The sequence below is a fragment of the Apis mellifera genome, linkage group LG1 (assembly GCF_003254395.2).
Source record: "Apis mellifera strain DH4 linkage group LG1, Amel_HAv3.1, whole genome shotgun sequence".
Lineage (NCBI taxonomy): Eukaryota > Metazoa > Arthropoda > Insecta > Hymenoptera > Apidae > Apis > Apis mellifera.
Window position 1 is genome coordinate 13,009,126 of NC_037638.1, and position 22,562 is coordinate 13,031,687.

The 22,562-nt window shown below is 30.3% G+C and overlaps 2 protein-coding genes across 7 annotated transcripts in view; one reads left to right on the forward strand and one right to left on the reverse strand.

Annotated features, from left to right (window-relative positions):
- The window catches only part of LOC410718 (puratrophin-1), a 401,681-nt gene extending 383,709 nt beyond the window's left edge, over positions 1-17,972 (forward strand). For 4 of the 5 annotated variants that reach the window (XM_026445379.1, XM_016913622.2, XM_026445384.1 and 1 more), the window contains 10 exons: positions 12,297-12,738; positions 13,032-13,284; positions 13,535-13,610; positions 13,692-13,865; positions 14,110-14,481; positions 14,668-14,811; positions 14,882-15,095; positions 15,174-15,290; positions 15,387-15,590; positions 15,675-17,972. In XM_026445379.1, the coding sequence (XP_026301164.1) occupies positions 12,297-12,738; positions 13,032-13,284; positions 13,535-13,610; positions 13,692-13,865; positions 14,110-14,481; positions 14,668-14,811; positions 14,882-15,095; positions 15,174-15,290; positions 15,387-15,590; positions 15,675-15,901 (2,223 nt within the window). In that variant the 3' untranslated portion in view covers positions 15,902-17,972. The remainder of the gene's footprint in view (positions 1-12,296; positions 12,739-13,031; positions 13,285-13,534; positions 13,611-13,691; positions 13,866-14,109; positions 14,482-14,667; positions 14,812-14,881; positions 15,096-15,173; positions 15,291-15,386; positions 15,591-15,674) is intronic. The other variant, XM_026445373.1, reaches the window with a different exon arrangement.
- Positions 13,684-21,702, reverse strand: LOC410719 (syntaxin-17). Of its 2 annotated transcripts, XR_001703957.2 has the most exons (6): positions 21,304-21,702; positions 21,045-21,240; positions 20,760-20,968; positions 20,467-20,683; positions 20,177-20,395; positions 13,684-13,882 (listed from the first exon to the last, which is right to left on the reverse strand). XR_001703957.2 is itself a non-coding variant. In XM_016913581.2 (5 exons), exons 1-5 carry the CDS (start codon positions 21,433-21,435, stop codon positions 20,247-20,249), a joined length of 903 nt encoding a protein of 300 aa, XP_016769070.2. In that variant the 5' UTR covers positions 21,436-21,702; the 3' UTR covers positions 20,070-20,246. The 2 variants fall into 2 exon arrangements, 1 of the variants encoding a protein (XP_016769070.2); XM_016913581.2 differs by lacking the exon at positions 13,684-13,882 and having other exon boundaries at positions 20,070-20,395.
- Positions 21,703-22,562: the final 860 nt, after the last annotated feature.

Sequence of the window (22,562 nt, forward strand, 5' to 3'; positions counted from 1 at the left end):
CGCGTGGGGAAAGACTTGACTATGTAATCGCGTGTTTATTGCTTGGCTTCTTATATATCTCAGTATAAAACTTTCGTGAATTGCACGCACGTCTCAGGATTATTTATTCCAACTTGAATAATTTAACTCGTTCGATTTCTATTAGAAATTGTGATTAGAAATTGTTTGAAAAATATACAAATGATAAATAATATAATTTTGTGACATTATATCAAGAAAATAACATAGCATATTGAATGTTGTAAATGGAATGAGAATTAATAATATTATTACTCGGTGAATCGGTTGAATCATCAACAATTGACTGGATAGCACGAAGTGTATATATATCGAGCAACTAAACTGCAACGCTTTCTTGATCAGGATAGATCTGGATCATAAATGAATGAGTATGATGGTAGAATTATCATTTGTTTTCATATAACGATGCTTGCATTCTAATAAATTACTCGAAACGAATTATTAGTGCACGATTTTAATTTATTAATCTTGATCTATTATTATTTTTTGATTAGTAATTTTAATAAAATATTAGATGTATAGTGGAAATATTGCAATACAGAAAAAAGAATATTTCTTTTAAAATTTAAAATTTTGTTCTTATGTTAATATTCAGATTATGATAATATTGAAGAATTATTTTAGCATAAATAATCTTCAAGAAATTTTTAAATTCAATCAATTTGTCATTCAAATATAACATATAAATTTATTGATTTATATTCCAAATTCAAAATTTTATTGATAGAAAATTAGAAAAATTAAATGAATAATCAAATTATATAAATATTTTCAAAGAGATAAATTTGAATTGTAATTACATATTAATTTTCCACGATTTCAAAAATAATAAAAAACTATTTCATTTCACAGAAGGAAATTTTCTTGAAAAATTTTTGAAAAAAATGATAGTGAAAGAAATAAAGATATTTTGGACGAGTTTTATTAACCGAATAACAAAAATGTTTCAATCTTCTGATTCGAACAATCTTATTTAGTAGAATCAATAGAATAGAAAACTCATAATAACTCACTTAAAGAAGCATCATTGACCTCAACCGGTAGAAATTTCACGTCACTTTCACAGCTTCACCACAAATATTTATGTTGTGTGAGAATCTTAATGAAGTTTCTTCTGTAATTCCTCCTGTTGTGGATCCGTTTGTCCCAAGGGCAAAGAAACGAGGAGCTCGATACTCTCACTTTCGTCGATTTCCACCGGTCCACCGGTGGAACCTAATTCACCCGAATAACTGAAGGCAATTTTCCACGCGTATTAGCGGCGAGTTGCAAAAAGGCAACGCGCGATTTCGCGATTCCTTCCTTGGAGCGTTCGATTTAACGATCCGACTAGAAATACCACTTTCAACACCGTCGATCGCCGTCCTCTCTAACTTTGTAACAATTCTCAAACGAAGGAATTTCTTCGACCTTTGATTCTTTGAGATATTTTCAGGCCCGAAGGCACAAAGTTTTTTTACAAGTTTATATATTTTCGTTTTCTCGATATAATATTTATTTTTGAGGGAAGGGGGATTTCAGATGTTTATTAACTTGTTTGTTAAGAAAAAAATTTAAAATATTACGAGTAGATAGCTATTTGTCCGGATCTTCTCGGATAAAATTTGAAAGGTAAATTGGAAGGAATCGATAAACAAAATCAATTCTCATTAATATTTATCTCCTTCCTTCCAGATGAGTAAAAGAAAGTTTAATATTTTGATTTAAATTTTAAATCCTTAATTTTGTCCCTTAAATAAAATATTCATCGCTAAATAATAAAATTATAGGCATTTTTAATTGTAAAAATAATTTGATTAAAATTTAACGTTAGTTTGAATTTATTGAAAGATTCATAATCAATATTATATTCTTTATAAATAGAAAACATTATAAAATATTTCCAAATTATACTTGAACAAAGCATTTAGAAAATTATTTCAATATATGATTATTATTTATTTTTTTTTTTCAAGAAAATAATAATTGCTGATGTAACAGCAATATTCCTACTCATATTAATTAAAAAAATTGCATAATGAATTTTTTTTAAATTTATTATAGAAAAATTAAAGATTTAAAAATATTTTTATCTTCTCCTCTGAAGGAAAACAAAGAATAACGAGCATTATTTTTAATGCGAACATTTTAATTTTTATTTTTATTTTTATCTACTAATGAAATCAGAATTATTTCTATGACATTGGTTTCACTATAAGTCTCGTTTCACGAAGAAGAAGAAAAATTTGACAAAATTTATTTAATTTAAAATTAATTACTTCAGTGTATATTAATTCTCTCTATATATTTGTCTGTTAAAAATTGTTAAGATTGTAATTGCGAAGTAATAAATACCAAAATAATTGCAATCCTGCTAAAAGAAAATCTACAGAACGATACGAAGATGTGGAATAGAATTTCATCTTGGACATAAATCTTTGAATCACGACAGCGTTTCGCGTGGCGTCACGTGGAATTTTCAACTCCACTCGTTTCGGGAACGTGCAATAGAATCGCGATAGGAGAAAGTTATCACGAACGGTGATTTGTTACCGGTAAGGTTGCTTCGTCTACCGCACAGCTGAGAAACTTCTATCCGTCCACGAACACGATGGAAACAATAAGGTGTCGCGATCGCTTTCATTTTTCCACATGAAAGGGAAATTGAATGGAGGACGAAAACGAGCGTTTATTTTGATTAAATTCTTTGACTTTGGTTCAACAATGATATTCATTCCCTCGTTTTTCTTTTTCGTATAAATCAGGATAGATCAACGATGTTATCCACTTAGATCTGAATTATTAATATTCGAAGAAGAAATATTCGAAGATCACAGAAAATGTTTACATTACGTTAATCCATCGTATTAACTTCAATATATCACTTTTTAAAAATGTCACTGTTTATAAAAAAAGTCATTGTTTTTTGGAAATATCCTATCCTTTTGAAAATTAATATAGATTGTAAGATATTTCTTAGACATGAATTTAAGAAGAAGCTACAAATGAAATTATTGTTTAAATAAAGAATGAATAATATATGTGTAAATAATTTATAAATAAATTTTAATCTGACAGTTTTGTAAATGTATTATATTATCGATGTGCATAAGTAAACAAATTTTCATCTCATTTTCATGACTCTGTACTATTTTTTTATTCCTTTTGTCACGAGAAAAATCAACCTTGAATTTCGTATATGTTGAACAGCAAATTTCATCGAGTCAACTAGGAATCATAAAAGATTCAATCATCGATGTTGAGAGATCGTTCCAATGTCAGAAGGAAATATCTTTTCATTCACGTTGAATTGCCGTTCAGCTATGAACGTTTCACTTCCTCCACGGATTCGAACGTAATCAAGTTTCAAAGAAAATTCCGTACTTTCTCGCTACAGGTGCAAATAGCAAGTTGATCTATACCTTGACCAGAAATCTTTCGCTTTCACGCTTGTTCGCACTCGTAAAAAAAAAAAAAAACATTGGCGAGGAATCGCTTGTAAAATGAAAAGGTATAAATTGTTTAAAAATTTATTGCGCGAGCAAATAAGGGGAATAAAAAAAGTTTTATTGATGTTTCTATAGTTATTTCTATAATATATAATATAGGCGTTTTAAGATCCAACAAAAAAAAAAGAAAGAAAAAATTATAAACTCATATTGTTCGATTCTTTTATCTGATACGAAACGTTCAATGAATGATCAATTTTTTACAGTTATAGGAATGCAAAAGATTGTATAATTTTACTTGGTTTGAAATGAATGAATGAATTTCCACAATTTACAAAAAATGATATGATAATATAAAAATAATTCGTTTTTGAACAATAAATGTCTGATAATTATACAATACTTAACAACAAAATTTCATCTTCATTGAACGAGATTCGATACATTTATCATCTTTTCTATATTTATTCATATCCAAAGAAAGAAAAAATAAGTTAATATATCAAATGATTTTACTTTACATTTAATGTCTGATATATCTTTTCTATATTCATTCATATCCAAAGAAAGAAAAAATAAGTTAATATATCAAATGATTTTACTTTACATTTAATGTCTGATACGGCGAATTCTTTAATTCTTCCTTAAAACATCCATAGATCAAAATAAATACAAAATTGATACACATAAATATCTTTTATTAAATTAATTTAAGTTCGTATTTGATAGAGCAAAGCTCGACAGAAATAGATACTTCGTATAACTTGACAATCCAATTTTTTTATTATATCCATTCCCCCCTCCCCCCCAAAAAAATTAAAGTAAACGATTATTAAACGTTTGAACGATTCTCTATGTAAATTTTCACGTATGTATCATAAAGAAGGCGCGAACGAACGAAGTTGTTAACCAACAACCAGATTTAGCTCCCACCCCCTGCATTGTCGACTCGAAATCCCGATCGCAGGCGGCTTTCGCAGGTAAGTGGCACTTTCTTGCATGAAATTCCACGATGGTCAACAACCTCGGCCGCACTAGCGCCTTTGATATATCGCGGAGCGGAGAAGCTCGTTTTTCGCGATCCCCAACGGCTTAGGAAAACCGTTTCGAAACGACGCGCATCTCTTTAACGGCTGGACACGTCCGGTTCTCTGGACGGGAATCTGGAAAGTTACCGGTAGAACGACTTCGTCCGGTTGGGCAGGAAAGTTGATAGACGCGGAAGCGCGCCGATACGCGTGCATGATGTACGACCCGTGTTGGGGACGATTAAGAAAATATAATAGTGGAAAGTTGCTGCAGGATGTATCTTGTTCTTGATGAAAGAGAATGATGATCTGGAAGAAATATTTTGGTCGAGATTTTTGGTAATTTTTATATTAAGGATCGAAAAGTGTTTTTTTTATAATTAACGTAAAATTTAAAATATTTTATCCGTTTAATTTTCATAAGCTGAATTATCGTATTTGAGTTAGGGGAGAATTCTGAGCAGCTTATAATATCAACTTTCATTTCTCTCGTTAGATACTAATATTTTTTTTTTAATAACAAATTGAATGTAATATTGTATAATATTTTAAGAAAAATGCGTTAATGAGAGAATTTAAAAATCAATATATCGAATGATCTTAAATTTTTCAAATTTAAAATCTAGTATTGTAAGATTAGAATTTTAATAATTCTTAAAAATTTAAAAATTTCAAATATTTTTATTTATTCAAAAGTGATTGTAATTGCTCGAGGAAATTTCCAAATATGATAAAAATTTGATTTCACAATTTTTAAATACAGGGAGAAACGGAATATTTTTATAATTTCTCCTTCAATTCCCGACTTAATGAATATTTATAAAAGTTCGGTATTTGATCAAGAATCAAATTGAAATTCTTAAAACTGAAAGAAGTTGGAACATAGTTTGCAATCGGACGATTTCGATTGTAAAAATTCAAGCCATAGAAGGCTTTCTTATATAATGTTATGTAAATGTCATGAGTAACCTATATATTTAAAATATCTTTTTCGTAATCGTATTGTTTTCATAAATACATGCATCGTATGCGATAATTCTGGAATTACGGAAGCCGTTACCTTGCTTTCGGTTATTTCACGCTTAATTATTTCAGATTGTTACGAATTCTTTATTGTCTTTTCGGTAATTTCTTGAAAAAAAAAAATTAATTGCTATTTTAAAATCTAGATAAACACCAAGCAAATTTACGTTGTAATTAAAAATGATCTTAATATATGTGATTAAAAATAAGAGAAAAAACATATACGAACATATTTAAATTTACGTTGTAATTAAAAATGATCTTAATATATGTGATTAAAAATAAGAGAAAAAACATATACGAACATATTTAAAGATCCATCTCAAAATATTAAGCAACGATTACGAAACGGTAATAGATCGTAAAATAAAAGATTAGAATTGACAATATTTCAGATTCGTTTAGAATATATTTTCTTACGAGAGAAAGAATTTTTTCTCGTATAAAACATCAGATATCTTGCATAGAGGATATAAAAGTATTATATTATATATTGAATATTTACTATAAATTTATTTTAATCGAATTCAATTTTAGATTACAAGAAATGTGCCATTTTGAATCAGTCATAAAAATTTTCTTATATTTTATAAAAAGACAATTTATTAAAATGGGAATTCTGACTATTGACAAGCCAATATATGCATACTATGCCAAAAATTATTGTTATTATTATTAATTACTATCTAAAAATTATTTTATTATTAGTTTGCATCATACGAAAAAATATTTTATATTTCGAATATATTTTATTTTTCGAATTTGAAATAAATATAACTAGAAAATTAAAAATAAATAATCCTTTTTTAATTTCCATAAATTCCTTAATACTGACAATTGATGACGCGACACTAGCGCCATACGATCATTGACTATTAGTATCCAATATATTTATTTATTTCTTTATTTTATTTTTCAAATTATTACATTTTTTTCACAAACAAAAATAACAAAAAACTAATATTTCGTAATATTAAGAAATTAAATTTAAAATTTTTCCTTAATATCCTATTTAAAAAAGAAAACAATGATATAAAGCATAATCACTGAATATACGTATAAAGATTAATTAAATGTTAGAGAAACTTTTACAAGATCGCAAAAAAAATTATCATGCAAAAGTCGGTGATCCAATTAGAAAGTAAAGTCTACAAATCATCTTTGCACATTTGTTCGTACAATCGTAGTTATAGACAGCGTTAATTGGCGATATATCGTGTTAATTGACTATATGTGGCGATTAATGGTTCGCCGTTTGAAACCGCAGCCTCCGCGGCAAGGCAAGCGCTGGTCACGTTTTTTAGCTAATCTGCTTTCACGCTCCAACAATTATGCACGACGAGGCGCCTTTCTACATTCCGCCATAATAACCAGCCGCGACCTGGGTCGGGTGTTCACCGAGATTTTCCTGTGTTGCGTCCACTCGTTGCTCGTTACGCAACACCAACTTGCTTGGATACTTGTCACGTCACGATCCACTGCAATGATCGATGAATCGTAATCGCAGGTCGCGTGTATCGAGACGTTCCGAATATGCGCCACCAAACGATCGATTGTGTATAATCGTGTTTGCATGCGTTTGTTTTCTAACTGTTTTCCGGTTTTTCCTTGTCCAAATGCGGACAAGAGAATAATTGTAATATTTGATCATGATTCTTGGTGTGGGAAAAAAGACCGGAAAACGAGAGAGTTAACTACGCGTGTCGCGAGTTGTGAAATCGTTATATGCTCGAGGTAGTAATTTCGAATTACTTTTCAATTATAACTTGTAACTTGTATCGACCAGTTATTTCATCCATATTGTGTGTTTTTTTAAAAACAAAGAATATTTACCAAAAGAAGAAAAAAATGTGTTTATTTTGATTTTTAAATGATAAATTAAATTATAAAAATGTTTTTTGATTTCTTTTTTTGTATTATAATTATAAAAGTTTGCCCTTCAAAATATTCATATAATAATATTATGACGAATTTAAAACAAATAATTAAATTTTACATTGAGATTGTTAACATTGTTTTCATGTATAAAATGATGTAGTCAAGAAAAAAATATATATTTTTATAGCTAATCGATTATAATTTTATTCTCAAGAAACGAAAATGAATGAATTGTAACAATATTAATTTACTATTAAATATTAAACCAACAATGTTTAAGATTTAAACAAATAATCAATTAATTTTCATTATATTCATTATACTATATACTGTAATAAAAAGTTATTTCGTTCATCATGTTCGAACAATTGATCCAGATACCAAGTAAGATAAAGAATAATATTTTTGACCTACTAAATTATCCTTTCCGAAATAATAATCAGAATTAGAAGAAAAATATACATTATCGAACGACTCGTTAGAAGAACTTTCATGTTATGGTCAATGAGAGAATTCGACCAACAGGTTATCGTGTCTCCGGTAAATTAATTAAACATGGCCGCGAACGAGCCGTGTGCGCTCGTAACGCGCTTATAAATATGGAAATATATAGGAAAATATGCGCGCGCATACTTTCGCGGCGTTTCTTGCGTCAAAGTAACGCGAAATGATTTCTCTAACGGGGACGCGATATGGCTACTACCTCGATCGCCTTTTACGCTTTCGAATGCGGGCTATTCGATTTCGTAATTCGATGCGGGCGAATTTCCACTCGAATTCGAGATTTCCGTTCGAGAAGATTGTGGATCATCGCGAGGGAACGCGTAGGGGGTTGATTTCGTTGATTAAACGGGATGAAGAGACGCCTCGTCGGTTTCCCTTGGCAATATTTCACGCATCGTGGCAGCCATTCCAGCGACGCGCTATACAAAAGTTCAATATCCTTGATTGAAACTTCGTCAAGCATTCGAGTTACGCGCAATGGCATTGGCGCCATTCATTCTCATTACTACTGTCTCGATGTATCGTGATGTTAAGAAAGGGGGGTTTTTTTTTTTAAACTCGATCGATTAAAATATTATATTTTATTAGGAGAGGAAATTACTTTAACAGTATTTTTATATCAATTTAAGATCGTAGAAAATTAATTTTTTATACACGAAGTGGAAAGGGGAAAAGCGGGAAAAAGCGTACGCTTGAATGTACGTATGAATAAATTGGATCTGAATAAACCGTGAAATTAACGTGCGAAAGATTGACGTGCCGATTACGACACTGTAGCTTGTAACGAGAATTTTCTATAATAATTTATAACATTATATATTATCGAAAAATATAAAACTAACAATTTTGCTTAATAATATGCATCGATTTCAATAAAATTCTTCAAGAAATATAAAAAAAAAAATGTTAAGAATAATTCAAAGAAAATTGAATTATTTAACATCGTTAAATTTTTAACCATTACATCATACGGAATAAATTCGTGAAATAATATCCATTAACGTGTTACATAATTGACTTATATATATTTCGATTACTTGGCGAACACATAATAACCGTAATCTAAATTTTTTCAAATTTTACAAAAAGTCTTACCGACCGGTCCGACACGCGATCCTACTTTTACCGACACGTAACGATTTACACATTTTCCGCTCGTATTATACACTTGATAAAAATTTCAACGATATTCGATACCGTTGAAACGATTAATTCCACGACGGGCGTTAGTTAGAGCAATGCTCGTTAGTTATGGATCAAACTTGAACGATATCTAGTCCTCGACACACATCGTTAACGTGCACCGTTGCACGTGTCGCAATTCTTCTTTTCCAAAAGCAAAGAGAGAAGCATTTGCAATGGGCTCGAGGCCCTGAGGGAGCCACGTGTCCGAGTAGTGGGGAGCAAACACACACAGAGGTATTTTTCTACCCTAGCTTCTCGACGATGCTTTCAGCCGACCGTGAAGCACGAAACGTAGAAACGTTTGATCAAGCGTATTTCTTGGCAAATTTAATTTTCTAAATATCCTTTACTTTCCCCTCCCCAACTTTATCTTTTTTTTTTTCAAGGAAATCACCCTGATCGAGACTCGTGATTGAATTTCGTCGGCTAATCCAAATAGCTGGACGAGGAGTATATCCATTCGAGATACGATCGGGAAAGTTACGGTTCAATGGATTTAAAGGAGCACGTATTAGATCGACACGCTCGAAGGCGTAAATTTGCGCTATAGGCAGACAGTTGCATGTATCTAATTTATGAACGGATCACACGCTCTAATGTACGTGATGCGCTTTCGTCACGGCTACTCCATCGAGATCGTCCTTGTTCCAGGATCTTGTTACTGATCCATGTCCAATGGGATTTCATGCTTTCGTGATCGTTGCTACGTGGGAAAAAGGATACCGATAATGTCACAACAAAATATATCGAAAATCGCTCGAATAGAAGGTTTTTCGCGAAAAAAGAAAAAAGAGTCATCGAATCATATCGAGATTCACTTTTCTAAAAAATTTTGATTTTAATAAATGCTTTTATATATAGAACCTAGAATAAATTATATACATAGAAATTAAAAATTTATTTTGAATACTTGATATCAATTTTCAAATTTAATTTTTTCTTTTTCTAAAGAATTAAATATTAAATATTCTTAGATAGAATTAAATTCATAAGATTAAAAAAAAAAAATTGCAAAAATGCATTTTTAATACGACGATTAAATTTTGAAATTAAATAAATTTTAAATAAATTTTAAATTTTTTAATAAATTAAAAAAAAAAAAGATCATTGAGTTATATCGAGATTCACTTTTCTAAAAAATTTTGATTTTAATAAATGCTTTTATATATAGAACCTAGAATAAATTATATACATATAAATTATATACAATTTTTCCAATTAAAATTTATTTTGAATACTTGATATTTATTTTCAAATGTAATTTTTTCTTTTAACCTTATGAATTTAATTCTATCTAAGAATATTTAATATTTAATTCTTAGATTCTTAGATACAATTAAATTCATAAAGTTAAAAAAAAAAATCACATATTTTTTAATACGACGATTAAATTTTGAAATTAAATAAATTTTAAATAAATTTTAAATTTTTTAATAAATTAAAAAAAAAAAAAGATCATTGAGTTATATCGAGATTCACTTTTCTAAAAAATTTTGATTTTAATAAATGCTTTTATGTATAGAACCTAGAATAAATTATATACATATAAATTATATACAATTTTTCCAATTAAAATTTATTTTGAATACTTGATATTTATTTTCAAATGTAATTTTTTCTTTTAACCTTATGAATTTAATTCTATCTAAGAATATTTAATATTTAATTCTTAGATTCTTAGATACAATTAAATTCATAAGGTTAAAAGAAAAAATTACATACTTTTTAATACGATGATTAAATTTTGAAATTAAATAAATTTTAAATAAATTTTAAATTTTTTAATAAATTAAAAAAAAAAATCTTTGAGTTACATCGAGAGTTACATTCATTTTTCTAAAAAATTTTGATTTTAATAAATGCTTTTATATATAAAACGTATAGAATAAATTATATACATATACAATTTTTCCAATTAAAATTTATTTTGAATACTTGATATCAGTTTTCAAATATAATTTTTTCTTTTAACCTTATGAATTTAATTCTATCTAAAAATATTTAATATTTAATTCTTAGATAGAATTAAATTCATAAAGTTAAAAAAAAAATTACATACCTTTTAATACGATGATTAAATTTGATATTAAATAAATTTTAAATAAATTTTAAATTTTTTAATAAATTAAAAAAAAAAAGATCATTGAGTTATATCGAGATTCACTTTTTTAAAAAATTTTGATTTTAATAAATACTTTTATATATAGAACCTAGAATAAATTATATACATAGAAATTTTTCCAATTAAAATTTATTTCGAATATCAGTTTTGTAATTTTTTTTTTTTGAATTAAACTTATGAATTTAATTCTATCTAAGAATACTTTTGAAATTAGATAAATTTTAAGAATACATATTCATAATAGTTTTATATAATAAAACGTACTTTTGCGATTTGATAAATTTCGAATCAAAATGTGTATCACGCTTATACAAATAGTAGGCTCATAGATAACACCCTGTAGATTTTGTGTAAACAGTCTCCCCATCCACAAATAGACAATGTCGTCCTGCAGGGGAGGAGGATAAACTCCTCCCTCGCTCATCACCGCGTTCCTTTCCCCATATGTCGATTTATGGTCTCGCCATTAGACAACGGTTCCCCAGTGCACCGCGGGAGTTCCAGTTCGATTCGCCCAGAACCAGGATATCGTTTCCACCGAAGGAGCGCGGGGTCTTCTTTATTGTTCCCTTTTGTTACGCCCAGACCGATGAAATACTTTCGTGTGTTTACACACAATATTGTATTCATGGCAAATCTGAACAAACATTGTTCTGGGAGGGGGGAACCGCATCCGAGAAGAAACAATAAATCCATGAATAACGTGGATCTCATGCTCGTCTGGCGTGTCTGTTTGTTCTGTAGTAATCAATCTTCTGAGACGTATGGTGATACACTGCGTGTATCTTTTATTATATAGCACAATCTCCATGTATCTTCGGTTATTATGAAATGTAGAAAAAGAAGAATGAAGAACATTAAAGTATCTAAAACTAGGATTATCAATGATCAATCAAAACTTGACTGATTTTAATCAAAAATTGAACTGGTTTACATTTAGTGAAAAATCTAATTATTTATTAAACAAAATATAGATCTTTTTAGATTTAGTTTTGATTTTAAAATTAATATTAAATCACTGATTGAAATAAGTAATAATTTTTGAAAAAGTGAGGATACGATTGAATTATAATGAAAAATAATGGAAGAATAAATTGCTCGTTCCAGAGACATCTTGACAAAGGGAGCGACCTTGCCGAGGCGGCGAGTGCGAGCGGACTTCGCGAACTCGCAAGATCCTTGAAGCACCACCTTCGAGGATTCGGTTCCCGGTTAGAGGACAGGCGCGAGTACCTCGAAGACACGTCGAGATGTTGCCTGCTTCAGGATCGGGCGTACGAGTGGGCCCAGGAGGCGCGCCTCGCCGGCGAACGAGGGGCCCAACAGTTCCTGATGGCCAGGCCGCCGTTGCCGCCCGAGCATTTCACGGAAATGATGGCACTCGCCGAGAAGCTCGGTAACGAAATCCTTCTGGAACAATGCCGCATCGCGAGGAACAAGTGTGCGGAAGCGCTCGAGATGGCGAGGACCACCTCAGCACCTGGCAGCCCCGCGAGAAGAAGATCCTCCTCGGAGTCCGCCACCTCTTGGGAAGACAGTTTGACCAAGAGTACGTAAAATTTCTTTTCATTACTGCCAATATTAGAAATGTTGAAAGAATATTCTTACGATATGGAATCATCCATTGATGATTACGTAAAACTGATAAACATTTATTAATATGAATGCTCATGTATAATTTACGTAACCTCGTTTCAAAGTTAAATATATGAAAAATTATTTCAAGATAAAGAGTAGGTAGTATAGTTCAAAATATATAATTTCAAGTAATATTCTCAAGATTCAAAAGTAATAATTTCATAAATTCCGTGTTTTCTGTAACGCGCGAAACAATCATTCCAGGAACTTCGTGGGATGACAGCGACAGTAATGCATCGTACGCTTGTCCCATGGAGAGCGTAGGATCGACAGGAAGCGGCGGTCGTCCTGTATTGGACAACATTGCGGAGCTTCGAGAGAGCGCCGAACAGCTGCTCGATTGCTCTCCACCACGGACGCCACCCCGAAGTCCTGCTCCTAGACGGTTGGTGAAGCCACCGGTGAACTCACACCTTCACAGAGCTGCCAGCATCGCTCCTGGAATGAAGGCGAAAAAGTACGTATAATTTGTGTTTATTTTAAACTAGCCTTTTTTTCTTTCCAGTCCAATTTATTATATTTACCATCGTAACGATTAATGGACGAGCATAGTTATTCTTGCCAGTCTGATTAACGTTCGAAAAAATATTATGCATTTGCGTACGATTATTCTTCCGTGTTCCCCTAACAATGCTTATCTATGATAATCTTCTATCGTGCGATTATGCGAAATTGTTACGTGGTTAACGAGGAATTTCACCTTGCAGAACAATACTGCTCATAATGAGAGAAATGATACAGACCGAGCGAGACTACGTCAAGTCCCTCGAATACATAATAGAGGTAACTGTTTCACTTTGTATATTCTAACGCGTACGGGTTGCGTTTAATCTTACCGTAACGACTTGTTTTTCGTCACCGAAGAATTATATTCCGGAGCTGGTGAGAGAGGACATTCCTCAGGCGCTCAGGGGACAGCGCAACGTGATCTTCGGCAATGTCGAGAAGATATACGAGTTCCATGGTCAGCATTTCTTACGGGAATTGGAACAATGCGAGCAGTCGCCAATGAATGTGGGACAATGTTTCCTTAGACACGTGAGTTTCTTCCTTACCTATACATTAATTTTACATTAACATAATTTTACATTACATTAATTTTACATTAACAGAAATGATAGATAAATGTTAGAAATTTATAAAATAGTATATAAAAAAAAAATTATAATAATTCTGAGTTCCATATTAAATGAAAAATAAACATATCAATAAGTTTCTTAACTCCTCCTTAATAATCTTAACAGCATTAATCATTATTATTTGATACTTGTTCGTGTTACAGGAGAAGAAATTCTATCTTTACGCGCTGTACAACAAGAACAAACCAAATTCGGATTCCCTGATGGCCGAGTACGGGACCGCGTTCTTTAAGCAAAAGCAGCTCGAGCTTGGCGACAAGATGGATCTCGCTAGTTACCTATTGAAGCCGGTTCAACGAATGGGAAAGTACGCGCTGCTGCTGCAACAGCTGGTCAAAGCGGGCACCGATCTCTCGGAGCAAATGTCCGGCAAAGACGACAAGGACGAGAAGGACGACGGTATGAAGCCAATAGTCGAGGGAGAAGCGGAATTGAGGGCAGCCGAACAGATGGTACGATTCCAGTTACGTCACGGGAACGACCTGTTGGCTATGGATTCACTCAGAGATTGCGATGTACGTCCAATGGTATTTTATACAATAAAATGTTAATACTTGGTCACACTTGGTAACGTAACCGATTAATAATGATGTAGTAGAAGAGACAATCGTTTCAACAATGGAGCGATGGAGAGTGTATGTAATGCGTTCTTTGTCGGAGGCTCGCGACACTGTAGACGGTAATGTTTACGTAATTTGTAGGTGAACGTGAAGGAACAAGGAAGACTGCTTCGTCAAAACGAGTTCTTAGTATGGCAGGGTAAAGGCAAAAAGTGCCTACGACAAGTTTTCCTGTTCGAAGACCTTATCCTATTCAGCAAAGCGAGAAGATTCCCCGACAGGAAGGTGAGGCAGCCTTTTAATTTATACATATATATATTGTATGCATGTTAATTGATCGATCGTGTTGTTTCAGAACCTTGATATCTACATCTATAAGCACAGTATCAAAACAACGGACATAGGGTTAACAGCCGTGATCGCGGACTCACCCACGAAGTTCGAGATTTGGTTCCGCAAGAGGAAACCAGGCGATACGTACACATTGCAGTGTGCGAGCGAAGAGATTAAGAAAGCCTGGACGGAGGAACTGAGCAACCTTTTATGGAAGCAGGCGCTGCGAAACAGAGGTACGACTACTATATTTTCTAAAACGTAGTCTGAACCGCGAGGTTCAATTTAACCGAGAACACGTTTTATGATGACAGAAGTGCGCCTGGCGGAAATGTCGAGCATGGGCATCGGAAATAAACCTTGTTTGGACATTAGGCCTAGCGCGGATCAAATTAATGATCGTTCCATTAGTGTAGCTCAACTCTCGAAAAGTAAGTTTGCGAGTTTTTGATTGATATATTTATGAAATGATTTTACACGAGTGAAAGTTGACAAAACGATTGATTCAATTCTTTGTTATTGAATAGCACCTAGATTTAGAAATTCGATAGCGGTATCAATGTCAGAGGATTCGGGACGCTGTAGCAGAAGGCCGCACAGCGTTATTTCCGTGAGCTCGTCGTCGAGTAGCGGTGGAAGCAGCGGCCCTCCAACGACACTGAATCTTGGTTTGGATACGAGTCCTCGACCTCATCATCGCAGTACTACGCTCAATAGCCAATGTAGTGTTGGTATGTAACGTAATTGTTCTTTTTTTTTTTAAATCGGACGATTATAAGTATTTGTATCTTTAAAACACATTGATGCAATTACAGAGAGTGGCATAATAGCTGATATTTCGATCGTCTCGGATGATGGTGGCGATGGAACTGAAAGAAGTCATTGGAACTCTACTCTAGAAAGTCCCACCTACCATTTGCCAACGACATCGACACCTCTTCAATCACCGACCAGCGCAACCGCGACAGCAACAGTTACCTCGGCTTCTTCGTCCGACACGAATCTTACTCCATATGATCAAGACATGTCTATTAATTTATAAGTGTCACCCTCTGAAGAAAGATGGCGTGACTCTGATATAGAAGAGTACATATATATATATATATAATATATACATGTTGTCGATTCACTTGCAAGTTGTTTTATAGTGAATGCGGTGTGATTCATCCGAATTGCATACAGTTTTCCAATGGAAAGTGGCAACGTCTACGTATAATTGAATAGAGAGTATTAGAGCGCGTATTTTTCTTGGGCAATCATAGTTCAATGAATGACCATGAGCTATGAGTGTGATGTGTAAAATGTTGTAAACACACAGTCCAATTAGATTACTGTATTACGCTTATCACGTGAGTTCCGTAACAAGCGCTTCTTGCAAAAGATTTAAAACGGATCCTCCGTGTTACAAAGAGTTTGTAAAGAGGAACACTCATGCATATACGTATATATATATATGCTCATACATACATATTCACACACATTCACGGTATATCTTTGTGTCCCAGACAGAAAGCTCAACTTTCAAGTGAATTTATCTTTTGATACGCTTCGAATTTCATTGATCTATCATAAGCGATATATAGTTATCACGTCTGAATTTTATAAACCATTGATTTTTCAGAAGTAACGGCGACGTGTATTTTCTTATACTATCTCCTCAAAAATCCACCAACGTGCTCAAGAGAAAGATCATAGATACAAATGTGTTCCGACAGAATCTATATGTGTATAGCTGCATGTTTCACAATGTGCTGCAATATCGCAAACAGTATGCACTGGTTGCCATTATTCTCATATAAACATTGGCATTCCTGATTAATCAGTGATTGAGAATATTATCTCGAATTACCGACCAATTTATGTATGGTACTTTTATACTTTATTTATACGTTTAGTGAATAAATATTGATATTCCATGTCCACATTGTGTTCGCGCTTACTATTATGAATTAAAGACGTAATCGTTAAATTACGTCATAGTCGAATATACAAAGATTTTTTTCTTTCTTTTTTTATATATATATATATATATATATATAAAACCTGAAGATCGATTTTTATTTCATACTATCATTCTCTTCAGGAATTCCATTAATATCAAAATCATTGTTCGTCTTCTTGTCGAATGCGTTTTCAATAACAAAAATGCGCGTCCGACAGAACACATCCTTTCAGGAATGTCAAAACAATGCGCACACATACATACCACTTTGTAATATAATGTAATATTAAAGGTTTATACGATATAGCCACAAGTAATATAACCGATAGTCTAAATATATATTATTTCCAGATTATATATTAAATATATATAATATTATATTCTTTTTATGTCAGTCATTTGTAAAACCTTTTATCACCTATAGATGTAAACCTAACTCTGGCCTGTACACGAAAGCCAAATTCTATCCTCTGTCTTTTTCTTTCTTCTTTCTCTTTCTTTTCATCTTTTTTTCTATTTAGAAAAAAGAGAAGCAAGCTACATTTAAATAATATTTCTTTTATGATTGTTGTGTGGTCGTTTTAAAAAGAAAGTTTTAGCTTAAACTATTAAGTTGTGTCCACACAAAATATATTTTTCACGTTAGTTTCTTTCCGTTCTTTTTAGAAGTTTTTAACTGTGCAGGTTCGATTATGGTTCGTTGACTGATATTTTTGGCATAAAATTGAAATATATCATCGTAAATATACATCGCAATTTTCGTACATAATTCAATTACATATGCGATAAAAAGCTTTGCGTCCTGTTCTAAATTAAAAAAAAATTCAATCTTGAATACACAATCGCCTGTATCGGTTTCGATCATAGTCATGCGCTTAGTGAGCTAGCGATCGAAGAAAGCAAAATTACGTTAGCGCATGTAGCAATCAGTAATTATCCCGTCATATAATTCTGTATTGTTACTGCTTAAACAAGTCAGTCGAGATCAAGCCATTGTTATTGCCAAGGTCTGCCAAGGTATTTGAATGATATCTTATGGATAATGACCAAATTCCGTTTAGTTCGTATTTTTGGGATTGATCGAAAAATTTAAGATATTTAGAAAATGTAGTTGTAGATTATAGTTAGTTAACTAAAAAAAAAAAAAATATATATATATATATATATATATCCTGGCACAGTCTGATGCATCCCTCTATCGTTTTCTTTTTCTATTTACAAATCGTATTTTAGTTGTATTATATATCGTGATCACATTTTTCGAGAATCGACATTATCGGTTCGATAGATCGAAATCGAATAGAAAATTGCAAAGCATGCCATACGAAATCGGTGCATCCGACTGAGCATCCCGCTCTTTTGAAAGTGAGACTAAACGAAACAAAAGTAAATATTCTATTTTCTATAGTTTTTGTTTGTTGTTGCTTTTAAATTAGGGATGTCGAATTTAATAATGATAATAAGGAATAACACGGTACCTTAAGATACACAAATAGTCAGTTAATTGTGTGTACACGCTCGTAGATATTTATTAATATTTTTTTAAATAGATTATTTTAATCTATAGATTTATTCGCATTATTATAACGAAATGTATATATTATATATTTACATTAATAATATGATTATTTCAGTATTGTACTGTGTCTAACACTGATGTATTTTATTACTTGCTAAATATACTGTATTGGGTGCCTTTTGTAGCGAAGATAAAATCTTTAATTTTTTATCTATTTTGTTCCATACCTTGTTCTCAAATGCCATATAAATATGCATAACTGCTTATTTCGTAGCGTGTTTACTTTAAAAATTATGTATAAAATTTAATCATCGGTACATATGTGTGAAATTCGCATCATATTATATCGAATATATTGATCGATATTCAGGTAGTTCAAATCGTAAATCGATGCGCGGTAAATCGAAACGTTCCCTTACGTATTGATGAAGTAAAATTTTTATCGCTTAAACTCGGTTAAGGTTATTCGTTATATATTCGTGATATAAATATTTTATTTGCAAACATTCTTTACAAACAACAATAGGCTTTCAGTTTTTTGTGTATAACTGATACTTTTAACATATTTTATAAACGCAAAATATGTAAGAAGCATATGAAAGACGTATCTAATAGCAATAAGAGCTATATTTCATCGATTTTGCCGGATCATAAACTACAGAGTATTTTTATGTCATTGTAAGTACATATACATTCTGAAAAACTTCAATTATAGCCATGTGCATAATTGATATAATATTTCCAATAATGTAACCTTATTCGTTTAAATAGTATCAATATTAAGATATTTGCTTATCATACTAAATGTCATGCTTTTAATCGTAGATATGTCATAGAAGTGTATAAAAAGACTTATTTTTTATAATATAAAGAAATTTTTTACAAGGACCTTCTTATATTTTAATAATAAAATTTGATCCCAGCAGAAAATTTCATAATATTCTTTCATATAGTAAAAACGTATAATTTAATAAATTTTATTACCTATTATCTTTAAAAAAATCACAAACCTTTTAATAGAAATATTTATCCGTAATTCTTGATAATTTTTAAATATTTTTCTTTTATATTATAAAAATATATTACATATGTTATATATATATTTATATATATATATATAATATATATAATATATTTTATATAAATATATATATATATATATATTTATTGTAAATATTGTGTATATATATATATTTATATTTATATATAATATATATATAATAGAAAAAAACATTCCTTAATATTTCAAACATAAAAGTTTAAGATATATATATATATATAAGATGTTTAAGATTTAACGGTTAAACGTTGTCACTATTTTCTAAATAGATCTAATGGATTTAAATAAGAAAAAATGCTATAAATACATAGGTCATTTAAAGCTTTATTAAAAAAAATTAAAAAAAAAGAATTTGATTATAACAAAAATATGAAATATAAAAAAAATTATAGTAGATTCGTGATTACTATGATATAATATAAGATCAATAATATTTATGTTTGTTTTTTATAAAAAAATAACTAATTCTCTATCTCAAAAATAGAAAATCCATCATTCAGTGATAATATAAGATTGACAGCAAAAATAGAAATTATTATAATTTTACAAATTTTCACTTTTTATTTTTATTTTAGTTCATATAAAGAAATTGAAGATAAATATTATTGATCTTATTAATTAATTATATTATTGTTTTTTTCGTATTTCATACTTCTGCCATAATTTTTTAATGAATCTCTACATGACTTATGTTTATATAAAATTATTTTCTTATTTAAAATTAGAAAATGACAATTTTTAATCGTTAATATCTGTATATAAACATCATATTTATATATATTCTTAATATCAGTACCTTGGGATTAAACAACACTGCAGGCATTCTTTTTCTTATTCTTATCAATAATATCACATTTTGTCATGGGTCATAATTCTTTCTTAGTTTCCTTTAAATTTTCAGGAAGAGATGATGATCTTTGTATAGGTTTTTGTTCAGTCAATTCATGTTCTACAACAGATTTTGATTTCTGCATTTCTATTTCTTTTTTTTTTAATATAGATGCTCCAGTAAATCCTGTATTTGTAAGAAATATTGTAAATATTATGAATTCATATTATAATAATATGCACTAATATGTAATTTACCTAAAATACCACAACCTATGGCAGTTAGTCCACCAACTTTTAATCCAGCTAATAAACCAATTGGCCCACCAATACAAGATCCTATTACAGCTCCTGCTAATGGATACATAGCAACTTTATATCTAGCAGCTTTTTCAAGAAATTTTTCTCCTTCTTTGACATTTATATTTGCTTCCACTATATCATCTTCTGCTGAATTCACTAATTCTTTTTGATCCTATATAATATGATATAAATAAAAAATTATATATACAAGCAAAAAATAATAAATATCAATAAATAAGATAATTTACATCAACAATTTTGTTAAAATCAACAAATAATTGATGTAATTGATGTATATCTCCTTGCAAGGTATTCCAAGCATGCAGACATGCCTCCTGATGTTGCAAGTCCTGTTGTTCTTTTTGAAGTTGGATATATGTATTGTCAAGTGGATGACTATTAGCTTGATCTTCATTTATGGATGATTCTGGCGACATGGGCAAATTTAACTCTAATTCTACAAGCAAATATAAATAAACTTCATATAACAACTTCAAGTAATGTAAGTAATACGAAATATAATTTCATTTTACCCATATATTCTTTTATTGCATTCAGAATACTCGCACGTGCATTAGCAGTTAGTTTATCAAATTGATTAATATCAGAATCAAGAACATGAGCTCTTAAAGTATCCATTTGATATAAAAGTTCTTTGAGTTGTTTTATAATTCTTGCTACATTTATGTGTTCTCTACGCATTTTTTCCCAATCATGTTGTGCTTGATACTATTAAAACAAAACATTATGCAAACATCTATCATTTAATTAATGATTTCATTTATTACTTACTTTTTGAATGTTAGTTTTATGTCGTTTTAACAAATCAACATGATGTGGTATTGCCACATTGAAATTATTAATTTGGATTTCTAAGCGTCTAATAGGCTGCTTTATAGCAATATTTTCTGGTGAGGACGACATGTCTCGATGTCGTCTTACACAAAGTTTTGTCTATTATCCAATATTGCATTAACGTTTTTCTAATTTTTAAAACATAATTTTTTGAAGATGTTTACTTATAACGTATTGTGTTATAAAAAAAACTAAAGTTAATAATTTTTTTTTAATAAAATATCAAACATTTATATTATTGAAATTATAATATAGCTTATTGTACGATTAATTTATTTTTATGTATATGAATCAAAAAAGATAACCAATCAGCTGATTATTTCTGCGTTGTAATGCTTATAATCATTTACGAACATCAATGCCATCTGTATCAATTTTCAAATAGTTAATTCAAAATAAGTCATATTATTTTGTATAGATGGCAGCACTTATAATATTTTATATACAAAAAAATATTTTCTTAAATGAGGTTAATTTATCAATAATTAAGAGATACGAGTTTGATTTCGAATCGACTATTTTTTTTACAGTTTTTTTATTTATTTATACAAAAAACAGCGTAAATATATATTAATATATTCATGTTAACATCTTTAAAAGATCTCACAAAAAATTACATATAAAAATATCTATTGAGGTTTTTTTAAGTTATAAACAATTTATCTTTGATGATTAGACAAAATGAGATGAAGATAGATTGAAACCATTTTATTTCTGCTATATTTCTTCATTTTATACAAATTTAAATTGCTATAACTTAATAAATAAACATACTTTTATTACTAATTTTTGTATTTCTTTTGGATTCACATTCAGAATTAATACTTTAAAAATGTATCGCAATTTTATTAATTGTATTGATACTCTATATAAAAAAAAAAAACACATTTTATCTATTTACATTATTTATTTCTTTTTCAATTAGATAATTTTTCATTTTTTTTTTATTAAGATATATAATTTCACGCGAGAAAAAGAAAAAAGAAAGAAAGAAAAAAATATAAATTCTATTATCTTCTGTACCATTACATCTATATTTTTTTTCTTTTGAATAGCCATCGAGTTACCAATTGTACTGAGAATTTCGATGCGTCTCGAATTCAAGTTCTATCAGAATTAAACAATAGCTACTCGTTCACTATCAGCCAGAAAGTCGCAAAACGCTGTTCCAAAAGGACGTACGATCTTGATGAGTT